The sequence below is a fragment of the Eschrichtius robustus genome, chromosome 2 (genome assembly GCF_028021215.1).
Source record: "Eschrichtius robustus isolate mEscRob2 chromosome 2, mEscRob2.pri, whole genome shotgun sequence".
Lineage (NCBI taxonomy): Eukaryota > Metazoa > Chordata > Mammalia > Artiodactyla > Eschrichtiidae > Eschrichtius > Eschrichtius robustus.
In genome coordinates, this window is record NC_090825.1 from 167755547 (window position 1) to 167768493 (window position 12947).

General features: G+C 42.5%; 1 protein-coding gene across 1 annotated transcript in view; it reads right to left on the reverse strand.

Moving 5' to 3' along the window:
* NWD1 (NACHT and WD repeat domain containing 1) overlaps window positions 1–12947 on the reverse strand; it is a 66485-nt gene that overhangs the window by 15615 nt on the left and 37923 nt on the right. The window contains 2 exon segments of the mRNA XM_068534966.1: window positions 3464–3554; window positions 11570–11842. Of these exon segments, the coding sequence (XP_068391067.1) occupies window positions 3464–3554; window positions 11570–11842 (364 nt within the window).

The window sequence follows — 12947 nt, forward strand, 5'->3', positions numbered from 1 at the left end:
CATTTTTATGAGTATACCCCACAATGTTATGTGGGATATACTTATACTAAAAACTTGATTTGTTGTTTATCTGAAATTTAACTGGGTGTTCTGTATTTTATCTGGCAACCCTACCCAAGGGGACTTAATCTCTTGTGTTCCAAATACTGTCTGAGTGAATGTTTTGTTGAGAGGACCCCTAGCAGCGCAGGGAGGTGGGTGAAGGCCAGATTATGCTCGGCCTTCCAGGCGCCATACAGGAGAGAGATCAGGACCCCCTTCTGCTCAGCCAGTAAACGCACCATGGGACACACCGCAGCAGCTGGCAGAGAAACTCAGCTGTTTGTGTGTGTGTGTGTGTGTGTTTATTGTCTTTTTTGAGTAGGAAGGAAGCCGCCCCCTTACTTTATAAAAAGATCTCTGTCCCTGGAACACCACAGATCACCTGCTGAGTCATGCATTTCCATTGGCACCGACAGCTCAGGTCTGGGTGTGGGTGCTGGGTTAGCATGACCTCATTCAAGTGGATACCCTGTGCTTTCGCAGGAGTTATTGCTCACAAGATAGGCAGGCCATCAATTCTTCCAGAGGTTCAGAAATAAAACATTGTCGGTAAATAAACAAACATTCAGCATCTTATTTGAGGGTGCAGAGTCAAGCCTGACTATGAATTCAAATCCCAGCCCCTCCACGTACAGCTGTGTGACCTCAAGCAAGTTACCTAACTTCTCTGTGCCTCAGTTTCCTCATCTATAAATGAGAATAATAAAAGTGCCTACCTCCGAGGGCTATTGGGGTGTAAAGGAATTAACACATGTTAACTGTTTAGGATGGGTTCTAACACATTGTAAATACCCAAGTATTAACTACTATTATTAAAGGTTAACTTTCTCACTGAGGAGTTATGGTATGAGGCTCTCTGCTGTGCACCTCACATGTGACATCTCAGTTTAGCCTCAAGACGATCCCTGGATCAAGTCAGGTCACTGAGGGTTGGGGGCTGAGTCTGCCTTATGTCTCTCCGTGCTCCCTGTGGAACTACTTTTATTGAATTGTGCTTGAATGATAGCCTCACATGGAAGGATGTTATGGATGAAACATATGTGTGGGAAACTGAAGAAATGCACCAAAATATCTACTGTCCAAGGATATTTGCATTATACTCTTATGCAGTAAAGGATGAGCTCAGCAGGCCTGGGTCGTCCACACCTTGCACATGAAAGGTTTGGTCCTAGTCTGGCTCCTGGAAGGTGACCTCTAAGCCCTTGGAATGTCCTGCCTAAAAAGAGTATCTCTGTTACCCTGAGGCCTTGGGCCACACTGCATGGTCTATGCTCAGAGTGTGATGTATGGTGGGAGCTTTGCAACATGCAGTATCAGCTTGACCTCAGGGGTGGGGCTGGTGATTAAAGCTAGCTGTGCAGGGGTCAGCTGTGTCTACATGACCATCTACCAGTAAAAAGCCCGGACACCAAGGCTGGGGTGAGATTTCCTGGTTGGCAGTACGCCATGGATGTTGTCATACATCATTGCTGGGTAAGTAAGCACTGCTTGCAAGACTCCACTGGAGGAGGACAAGCTCGTGCTTGGTCTCTCCTGGACTCTGCCCCACGTGCCTCTTCCTTTTGCTGATTCTAATCTGTATCTTTTTGCTGCAATAAACTGTAGCTGTGAGTGTAACAGCTCTTCTGAGTTCTGTGAGCCCCAAAAAATCATCAGACCTGAAGATGATCTTGGGGACCCCTGAACCATAATTCTATTTATCAATGAAATCCTTGCCTGATCTCAGCTGGCTTGAGATTGAGGTACATCTCGCAAGCAAAGGTTGGTTCCCAAAACTGTAGATGGAAAAACTGCTCAGGCTCCTTCTTCTCACTGGATACTGGAAAGAGCCACAATTGAAACCCAACTGTAACAAGTTTCTAGGTCACTGAGGTCCTCAATTCCTTTGACCTCAGTCTTGATTCTATTTTGTGCCACCATGCTCATTTTCTTTTGTCTTTTGTTCCTGTTTCCCATGCTTTATTTCATACACACCTAAGTCACTTGAAATTCTTTTGGAAACAGGATGGAGGGTACACATCATTCAACCTTCTGTCAGTCAATCTTAGATAAGCATTTATCTACTGGACCTGTACTCTCCAGTATGGTTGGCACAAGTCACACATGGCTATTAATGAGGCTGGTCTCAAGAGGTGAGCCGTAAGTATAAAATACATGCCAGATACCAAAAACTTCACACAAGAATTTAAAAAGTAATGTGAAACATACCATTAAAATCATACTGATTTCATGTTGGGTTTTGGGGTCTGTTACATTAAATAAGATATACCATTAACACAAATGTCACCTGTTTCTTTTTACCTTTTTAAATAGGGTCAGGAGAAAATTCGCAATGTAAATGTGGCTCAGATTTGTAGTTTGCATTACTGGACAGTGCTGGTCTAAAGTGTCTTTGGCTCCTGGAAATGGCTTTGCAAAAATAAGACTGATTTAAGGGCAGTGAAAGCAATCTGTATGATACTATAACGATGGATATACATCATTATACATTTGTCCAGACCCACAGAATATGCAACACCAAGAGTGAACCATAACGTTAGCTATGGAGTTTGAGTGAGGATGCTGTGTCAGTGTAGGTTCATCAGTTGTAACAAATGCACCACTCTGTTGGGCCATATTGAAAATGGGGGAGGCTGTGTGTGAGTGGGAGCACAGCCCCACTCACGGGTATATGGAACTCTCTGTATCTTCTGTTTGGCTGTGAACCTAAAACTGCTGTAAAATTTTTTTGTTTTAAAAAAAATCGGGATGTGGAGCACCTGTTGGTCACCACTACCAGGTAGCCTTCCCTGATTGCTTCAGACTAAGGAAAGGGAATCCTGTCACATGTTCCTATAGCCCCTGTTTCTTATCTTGACATAGCACCAACCAGTCTTTCTTGTGGCTGGGGTAGTGTGGGCTGAGTGTACCCTATCCTCTCACCCTACCTCCCTCTACCCCTGTGACTCTCCGGCAGGAATAACCACTCCCATTTCCAAGATAATGGACCGGAAGCCCAGAAAGGTTCAGAGATTTATCCAGAACATGTGTTGGCAAACTACAACCCGTGGGTGAAAATTGGCTGGTCACTGATTTTTATATGTGAGCTAATAGTTTTTAAGTTTTTTACATGCTTGAAAAAACTAAAATAAGATTACTATTTCATAACACATGAAAATGGTATGAAATACAAATTTCAGCATCCATGAAAGTTTTATTGGCACATAGCCATACTCACTTGAAATACCGTCCATGGCGGCTTTTGAATTACAAGGGCAGGGTTGGATAGTTGTGACAGAGACAGGCAATGATGTTTATCTACTATGAGGCTCTTTGCAGAAAAAGTTTGCTGACCCTCTTCCCCCTTTCCCCAAGCCCCTCTCCACTTCCAACCAAATCCGGAGGTGCCGCCTCATGACTCCAAATGAGAGCTAAATGCTACCTGCAGCGAGAAGGGACTCATCTTCAGAGACCACCAGGAACCCCACGGCTTCTGGAAGCTTCTCCAGCAGGCTGTCTCCTTCGGAGGAAACCTGTGCAGAATCAAGAATGCCCATCAAGCATTTCCACTGGGTTAAGCGTTCAGGGTCAAGAGCTTGCATTTGACGCAGGGCTCTGCCACTCACCGGCTCTGTGATCCTAAGCAAATTCCTTAGCCCCTGGCTGCCTCAGTTACGTCATCTGTTAAATGGGAGATGATACCAGGACTGCCTCACAGGGTTATCGTGGTTAAGAAGTGCATAGGATGGTTCCCTCTGGCCCATAATCAGCCCTCCCAAAGTGGCAGCTATTATTATTACTGTTGACATTGTTGTCATAAGCAGCTCGGGGACCCAGAGAACATCCCAGCACTCTAGTTTTCTACCCCCAGAGGAGCTCTGAAGATCTCAGATAAGGTCGAAAGGTAGGCTGGAGCCGGAGGAGGGCAGCATCATAATTGCCATTCCCGAGTTGCAGAAATGAACTGGTTTTGTTCGGATCCAAGAGGAAGGTTTGGGGTTTTTTCCTTTCCTTTCTTTTTTTTTTTTTTTTTTTTGCTTTTGTTTTTGTTTTAAGCAAGGGCAGGAGGACGTGAATTTCTACATGGCTGCTGATGAAATAAAAATTATATTTTAATTTATATTTTATAAAAATAATTTATATTTTAAGGCAGGACGAGAAAAAATTAAACATAAAATTCTCTCTCTGTGTTAGTTTGGGTATTCTCCTCCCCTAAGGTGCAGTGTGATTTGCATTACACGTTAGCCAGAGCTCCTCAAAGATGGGAGTGCCTGCTCAACCGTAAACATCAATTTTTTTTTCCCTTTCTTCTGACGCTAGCAATATAACTTCTTAAAAGAATAGTGTTCTTTCCCAGCTCTGTAGGGGGTCATGGTGACTTGCTGCTCGCTTTGTACTTGTTTACCTCGCCTATATATCCTTGGTGAACTTTATGTAAAATATCAGCATGTCATTTTGATGTATGATCGTTTGTCTCAAAACTGTATATGACTGTGCCTTCGACTTCTAACAGGCAGAACGGTTCTCAGAGCTTTCTGAGAATCTGCTTCCCGGGTTATAATCCTCAGTTTAGCTCGAATAAAATTCCCTTTTTTCTTCTTAACTTGATAGTTAATTGAATTTTCATCGACAGTGCTATTGCTGATTTTTTCAAAAATGTGATTCTTTTAAAACTTAAAATAATTAAACTGTAATACTGTATAATTAAAAAAAAAAAAAAAAAAGAAATATCCAGAGCTCACCATGAGCGTCTTTTCACCTTCCCCGCCATTCTGCTTTCTCCCTGGAAGGCATCTTTGTCTATGTTTGCTGAGAATCCGTTTGTGTAGGTAAACATTTACACAAGCCCCCTTTTTCCAACATCCCTTGTAGATATTGTTCTGCAAGTTGCTTTTTTCACTTAATGTGTCTGGGGTAGCGGTTCTCAACTGGAGCAAGGGATGATTTTGTCCCTCCCCACTGAGAACACTGGGCGCCGTCTTAGAGACATTTTTGGTTGTAAAGATAGGGCAGATGCTCTGCATCTAGTGGGCAGTGGCTAGGGGTGCTGCTAAACGCCCTACAACACATAGGACGGCCCCCAGTGGCAAAGAAGGACCTGGTCCCAGCTGTCAATGGCACCCAGGTGTAGCATAGCGCTTAAGAGCATGGATCCTAGAGCCAGACTGCTTGAGTTCAAATCCTGTCTGTGACACTTCCTAGCTGTGTGACCTTAGGCAAATAACTTCACCTCTCTGTGCTTCAGTTTAACGCATCTGTAACATACAGATAATGGCAGCAGCTACATCTTAGCTGTGTTTTGAGGGTTAAATAAGATAATAGGTATAAAAGTCCCTGAAATAGCCCTTAGTACACAGTGAGCACTATGTGAGAGTTTATTATTTCCATGAAAGTATCTCTAGGCCAGGGGTCGGCAAATTTTCCTGTAATGGGCCAGATGGTAAACACTTTAGACTTTGTGGCCATGTGGTCTCAACTTTGCCGTTAGAGCACAAATGCAGCTGCAGACCGTATGTAGACAAACGGTGTGGTTATGTGCCAAGACAACGTCATTTATGGACATTAAATTTGGATTCCACAGAATTTTCACATGTCACAAGATATTCTTCTTTTTAAAATCATTTTTCAACCATTAAAATCAGAAAAACCATTCTCAGCTCATGGGTTGAACAAAAACAGGCAGTGGGCCAGAGTTAGCTGACCACTGCTCAAGACTACCTAATTTTTTATGGTTATGTAATCTTCCATGGTATAAAATTTCCTTAATTCACTTAACTATTTTGCCATAGATGGACATTTGAGATCACGTCAATGTTTTGCTGTTACACGGAGAGATGCAGTAAATACTATCCTCAAGGCTGGTCTCATTTTAAGTGAGGGGTATATACCTGAAGATATCAGATAATACAAAACATGAAAGATTTGAGAGGGATTTTCCCCTTGGATGGATGAAGGATGGTAGGTGTTTCTGTCCACCAGCTACAGTGCTGGCGCCACTCACACTAGTGTAAACACAGTCTTCAATTCACCTACCCCCACCCCTCGCTGTGAGATCATAAGATGCTAAATAGATTTTAAATGTGTTTGCATTTTCCCTATTTATGTGCATATTTATGTGCATATTTCCTAAATGTGCACATAAAATGAGACTGAATACTTTTATAATACTATTTCCTATTTACCTAAGTCAAATTCACATGAAATGAGGCCACACTCTGTTTACATTTGTGCGCACATGGGCAAGTATTTAAGATGGGAATGTGACTTTTTAATCTTAGACTCTGCAAGATTTCTCTCCCAAGGGTTTCACCAATTTATACCCCCATGAAGAAGGCAAAGTGCCCAAGAAATGGATTTCCTTTTCGCAAAAATACATACATTTTATGTTCAAAATAAGAGCTCTATTACATGCACCTTGCTGAACCAGATAAATTTGGGGAGGTGTTTTTAAAACATCAACATTTAGATAGTAAAATAACGCTCCCATTCCTGACAAAATCATCATTCCATGCATTAGTCAGTTTCAAAGTTTCAGTGAATTGCAATGACTAAAGGCAGGTTGTAGTAGGCTCTCTGGTCTCAAGGTTGGAATTGCCCTATGCAGGCAGCACATGCAACATTACAGTTGTGCTCAGAAGAAATGCATGTGTTTATTTCAGAGCAGGATGGGGTCTATTTACATTTTAAAAATCCTTGTAGGTTTCATGTTATTTCAACCCCAGGCTCTTGGCTGACATATACATGATCTTCTTTCATAGCTTGCAGGTCTAGAGGCTCTAGCCTCTTGAGTTCCACTTGGACTTGAATATTTCAGAGCCAGCTTGGATGAGGAGTGATGGCTGGGTACCACACAGGAACTTTGGTGCAAGAGGACTGCTTTTCCCAGGACCAAATAGTTCTAGAGTCTTTGGGTACCTACTTTTTCAAGCTCTGATTTTCCTAGGACACAAACAACTTTGAGCTGAGCTTTCTCCTCTGGTTACTGTTTCTGGTGCTCTTCCTTTATTCATTGGACTTTCATCTGGTGTTATATCCCCACAGCCTGAAGAACTTATTTCCAGCATTTCTTTTTTTTTTTCCCCCCCAGCATTTCTTATAGTGCAGATTTGTTGGAGACAAGTTCTCTCAGCCTTTATATGCCTAAAAATGTCTTTTATTTTGCTGTCAGTTTTGAAGGATAATTTCCCTGTAAATAGGAGTCTAGGTTGACAGGTTTTGGTTTTTTCTTTCAAATTACAGATGCCATTCCTTCCATTGTCTCTGTCCCCATTGTTTTCAATGAGAAATCAGCTGTAGATCTTATCATGGACAACCATGGTATGTAATGGGTCTTTTTTCCTCTGGCTGCTTTTAATATTTTTCTCTTTATCTTTGGTTTCTGGCAGTTTGATTATGATTTGCTGAATTATGGTTTTCTTTCTTTTGACTCTGCTTGGGGCTCTGTGAGCTGTTGGATCTTTGAGCTGATGTCTTAAATTTTGGAAAATCCTTGACCATTATCTCTTCAAATATTTCTTCTGCCACATACTCATTCTCTCCTCTCCTTCAGAGATTCTAGTTGTACTTTCGACCTTTTGGTATTGCCCCACAATACTCAGATGTTTTGTTCTTTTCCCCCTCACTGCTTTTTTGTTTATATTTATATTTCGATAATTTCTATTAACTTATCTTTAATTCATTGTTCTTTCTCTGCTGTGACTAGTCTGCTCTTAAGCCCATCAAATGAATTTTTTTCCTCACATTCTATTTTTGTGTCTAGTGTTTCCATTTGGACTCTTTTTTTCTAGTTTTGATTTTGAAATTTTGAAATTCCCCATCTCTTTTCACATGCTATTCACCTTTTCTATTATTTATCCTAAATATTTTAAAGTTCTTGCCTGATTATTTAAACATCTGAGTCATTTGTGTATCTGCTTCTATTGGTTGCTTTTGCTCTTGATTATGGTCCTGTTTTTGCTTCTTTGTGTATGTCATAATTTTTATAATATGATGGATATTGTGTATGAAAGAAGAGTAGAGCCTAAATAATATTTACCTTTAGAAGAGGAGATACTCCTTCTGAAGGGCCTCTAGTGTGGAGGGGTCTGAATCAATATGATCTGTACTTCAGGTGGGCCTGGGCTTGACTGCATCTTTAGTTAAGTTGACTTTACCACTGTTTTCAAATGTTTTGAAGGTGGGATCAAGACTTTCTCTCCAGCAGGGCTGGGATCTGAGCACTGGTGAGATTCTAGAGACCCCTATTACTAACAGCCCAGCCCAGCCCAGCCACAATTTTCCCAAATAACAGAATTGCTCTCTCTGCAGCCTGACCACCAGCTTTTTGAGGTGCTGGGGATTATTGTCCAGTCCTGCCTGCAGCTTTCTGCCCCAATATACATTTTGCCAAGAATCTGATTTGGGTTCTGTCAGAAACAGACACTGAGAATATTATTTGACTGCAACTAGTTTATTTGGGAATTGATCCCAGAAAACACTGGTAGAGAGTGGAAAATTGAGACAGGGAAGGGAAGGCAGCCAATAAATGTGGCTCATCAAGCCAGTTACCAGTGCAGACAAACATAGCTGAGTCCTGCTGGGGATGCTCTGAGACAGAGTGTAGAGCATGCATCAGAGATGCCCCCACTGAGGGGCCAAGAGCTGGGTGGGGTTCTATGCACCCCCTCTATTTCAGGTTGGGTGAGGGCTGCTCCCAGGAGCATTAACACAGAGGCCAAGTGTGCTGGTGTGGGGGGAGAAGAGATAGAAAAAAACCTCAACCAGGTGCAGAGTCACAGGTGTGTAGCTGTAATGTAAGTGCCTGACAACAAGCTTTTTGATTGCTGAGGCAGCCATTTCAAAAGACATCCATCTTGAATAAACATGTTGGCAGCTACTAGCAAAACAACTAGATAAGGGACCAGGATGTCCACCCATGAAGGTCCCTCTTTCAGAAAGCCCTGGATAACCTAGATAACTGACCACTTGGATGACTGCCTTCCCCTTCCTGTGTCCTAATTCCTCCCCATGTGTTTTAAATTTGCCAATAAAGAGTGAATCCACAAAATGCTAGACACTCCACCCTCAGACCCCAATAAAGGCAGAGCCCCAAGTCCATGCTTGCTCACTCCCTCTCTCAACTCTCTCTCTCTCCCCTCAACTTCGCTGTGTGGCCCTTGGGCATGCTATTCACCTTCCTCAAAGTTCCCTGATGGTTTCTTGCTGAAGTGTATCCTGTGATCGTACGAAGAGCCACAAGAGCCGGCCCAGTCATAAATAGGGGCTCCATGGGAGAAATGTGTGTAGAGCCCCCTATGAGTGATGTGTACCCAGACAAGCACCATAGGCATTCCTAACTGAGGGCACTGCCATCAGTAGGCTAGGGACCGACAGAATAGTCTTCAGAACTAAGGGGATCGGGATGGGGCACCAAAGGTGAGTTATATTGGGAGAAATCTGAGTTAACTAGCACCATGTTTCCAATTCACTCCAGTGTTATCTTAGCATCCCCACCCCACCCCCGCTGGTTGGAAGCCTGAACAAGTGCCCATCTGTCCATCCCTTGCTGTGGTCCTGGATGTAGGTGTCATGTTCCCTCTCCCCATTTTACAGATGAGGAAACTGAGGCTCAAAGAAGGGCTGAGTACCCCAAGAATACAACTAGGTAAAGGCAGGACTGGGATTTCCTTTTCTGTTTGTTTTTTTGTTTTTGTTTGTTTGTTTATTGAAATATAGTTGATTTACAATGTTATGTTAGTTTCTGGTGTACAGCAAAGTGACTGTTTTATATATATATATTCTTTTCCATTTTTCATATACTTTTCCATTATGGTTTATTACAGGATATTGAATATAGTTCCCTGTGCTATACAGTAGGACCTTGTTGTTTATCTATTTTATATGTAGTAGTTTGTATCTGCTAATCCCAAACTCCTAATTTAGCCCTCCCCCACCTCCTTTCCCCTTTGCTAACTATAAGTTTGTTTTCTACGTCTGAGAGTCTGTTTCTGTTTTGTAAATAATTCATTTGTATCATATTTTAGATTCCACATATAAGTGTTATCATATGGTATTTGCCTCTTTCTGGCTTACTTCACTTAGTATGATAATCTCTAGGTCCATCCATGTTGCTGCAAATGGCATTATTTCATTCTTTTTATGGCTGAGTAGTATTCCATTGTATATATATGCCATATCTTCTTTATCCATTCATCTGTTGATGGACACTTAGGTTGCTTCCATGTCTTGGCTATTGTAAAGAGTACTGTAATGAACACTGAGGTGCATGTACCTTTTTGAATTAGAGTTTTCTCTGGATTTATGCCCAGGAGTGGGATTGCTGTATCATATGGCAACTCTAGTTTTAGTTTTTTAAGGAACCTCCGTACTGTTTTCCATAGTGGCTGCACGAATTTTCATTCAGGACTAGGATTTTCAAACTCAAGTGTGTCTGACCCTAAAGTCCAAGTTCCTTGCTAGGCTGAAGGATATTACTGATGACAATCAGTGAATGAAGGAGTAAAGGGAAGCAACAAAGAGGCCTGATGAAAGGGCTGGGGATGTCTTCCACAATCCTGTTTCGTGCCTTGATTGCTCAGGGAGGCTACAAGGTATGAGGTCCAGAAATGTGGAGCTTTGGGATGATTCTTTAGTGGCCATATTCCTCCCTTCCTCAAACTCTCACTTCCTCAACAGGACATACAAGACCATCTGCGATCCATTTCCACGCCACCTCTCTTTTCCCTATAACACCAGGCATGTTCCTACTTTCCCACCATGATATCCCCTATTCCCCCCATCTGCCAGTATTCATCTTGGAAATCCTTCTTCTTCTGAGGCCCCCCCCTCCCCGGAGGGAAGCCTTCCCAGACTGCCTCTTTCAGAAGTATTTGTTCCTTCCCCCAACCAAGAACACACTATTTCTACCTCTACTGAAAACAGACTCTGTTACTCTTTGTGTCACTATAAGTCATTGGCAAACCTGGCTCCCTCCCTAGATTGAGTTCCTTGAGGATGTGGTTGGACTCTTATACTTCTACAGCCCCTCTGATGCCTGGCAAGGTGCCCTAGTTCCTCCACCTATGACTTCTATATAACTCACTCTTGGTGCCCCATCCATATCCCCTCAGCGTACTCCTCTATTCCTGAAGGCTGCTCACCACACACCTGCAACTCTGCACTGGGTTGTTTTTTCTGACCCTGTCCTTCCACACACTTGGCCTCTGTGTTAATGTTCCTGGGAGCAGCCCTCACCTAACCACTGATGGAGCTGGTGGATAGAACCCCAGCTCCTGACCCCTCAGCAGGGACAGTTCTGATGCACATTCTATACTTCCTCCCAGATCATCCCCAGCAGGATTAAGCACCAACAATCGCCCACACTGGCCAGCCCCCAGGAGACACCAAGAGATGTTTCCTGGACTGCGCTGAATTGCAGATCCCTAGAATGAAGAAGCCCAGTGTCATTTATTAAAAGATCAAAGGTGAGATGGTTTCTCCCAACTTCTAGGCCATCTGAGCATTCTGGAGCTGAATTAATGTTGGCATCCTATTCGGTCAAGTTGCTTACCAAAGAGATGGAGCCCTTGCTGGACCCGGTCACCATCTTTCTTTGTTTCTGGACTGAGACCCCACAGGTAATTGTTTCTTCTTTGATGCTGGACAAATGTTGCTTCCTTTGCAGTGTTCCTGTGGCTGAACTCCACAGACTGACCATGCCACCCTGCGACACCGTCAGCAGTGTGGCCCTGGAAGCCAGCACTGCCGTGCACACCCAGGGGTCAGAGGCATCCCCCAGGATACGGAAAATCAGCTCTTCAGTTTCCAGATTCCAAGCATTGACCTAAAGGAATGATGAAAAGAAAGAGCCATGTCAGAGGGAGACCTAGTCTGCAAGTTTTCCAGAGTCAAATGCAAGACCTCTTCTTTTTTTTTTTTTTTTGTCATTGCAATTAAAAAGTTTTTTTATCTTTGTACAATTTTTAAAAGTTCCTTTCCATTTACAGTTATTACAAAGTATTGGGTATATTAAGACCTATTCTTTTTTATAGTTCATGCATTTTATTGTCAGCATTCTGTCAGTTTAAAAAAAAAGGAGTGGGGAAGGGGGAGGGATCCTGGATTGGATCTTGGAATGGCAAAAGGACATTCGTGAAAAAATGGATAAAATCCAAATAAAGTCTGGAACTGAGTTGATAGTAATTGTCCATATTAATGTCTTAGTTTTGACAAATGTACACTGGTTATATAAGATGTTGACTTTGGAGAAGGCTGGAACAAGGCCATACGGGAACTCTCTCTACTATCTTTATAGCTTTTCCATAAATCTAAAATTGTTCTAAAATAAGAAGTTTTAAAAATAGAAAAACAGTCAGCTATGCCATGTGCCTATATGTTCATTCCAAGTAATTGCTGATTAATAATTAAAGAGGTTTCATCTTTTTTAAAAAAAATTTATTTATTTATTTATTTATTTTTGGCTGTGTTGGGTCTTCGTTTCTGTGCGAGGGCTTTCTCTAGTTGCGGCAAGCGGGGGCCACTCTTCATCGCGGTGTGCGGGCCGCTCACTATCGTGGCCTTTCTTGTTGCGGAGCACAGGCTCCTGACGTGCAGGCTCAGTAGCTGTGGCTCACGGGCCCAGTTGCTCCGCGGCATGTGGGATCTTCCCAGACCAGGGCTCGAACCCGTGTCCCCTGCATTGGCAGGCAGATTCTCCACCACTGCGCCACCAGGAAAGCCCTCATCTTTAACCTTACCCCCAAAAGTACATTTTTATCAGCAGTAATCATTTAAATAGTAAACATTTCCCATTAATTCTGTTTGTGGGATTTACACTAAAGAAATAAGGAGAGATACACACAAAGATATATGTAAAAGGAAAGTTACCTCAGCTATTTGAAAGTGCAAAGAAATGGAAACAACCTATATGTCCAGTAATGAGGGATTAA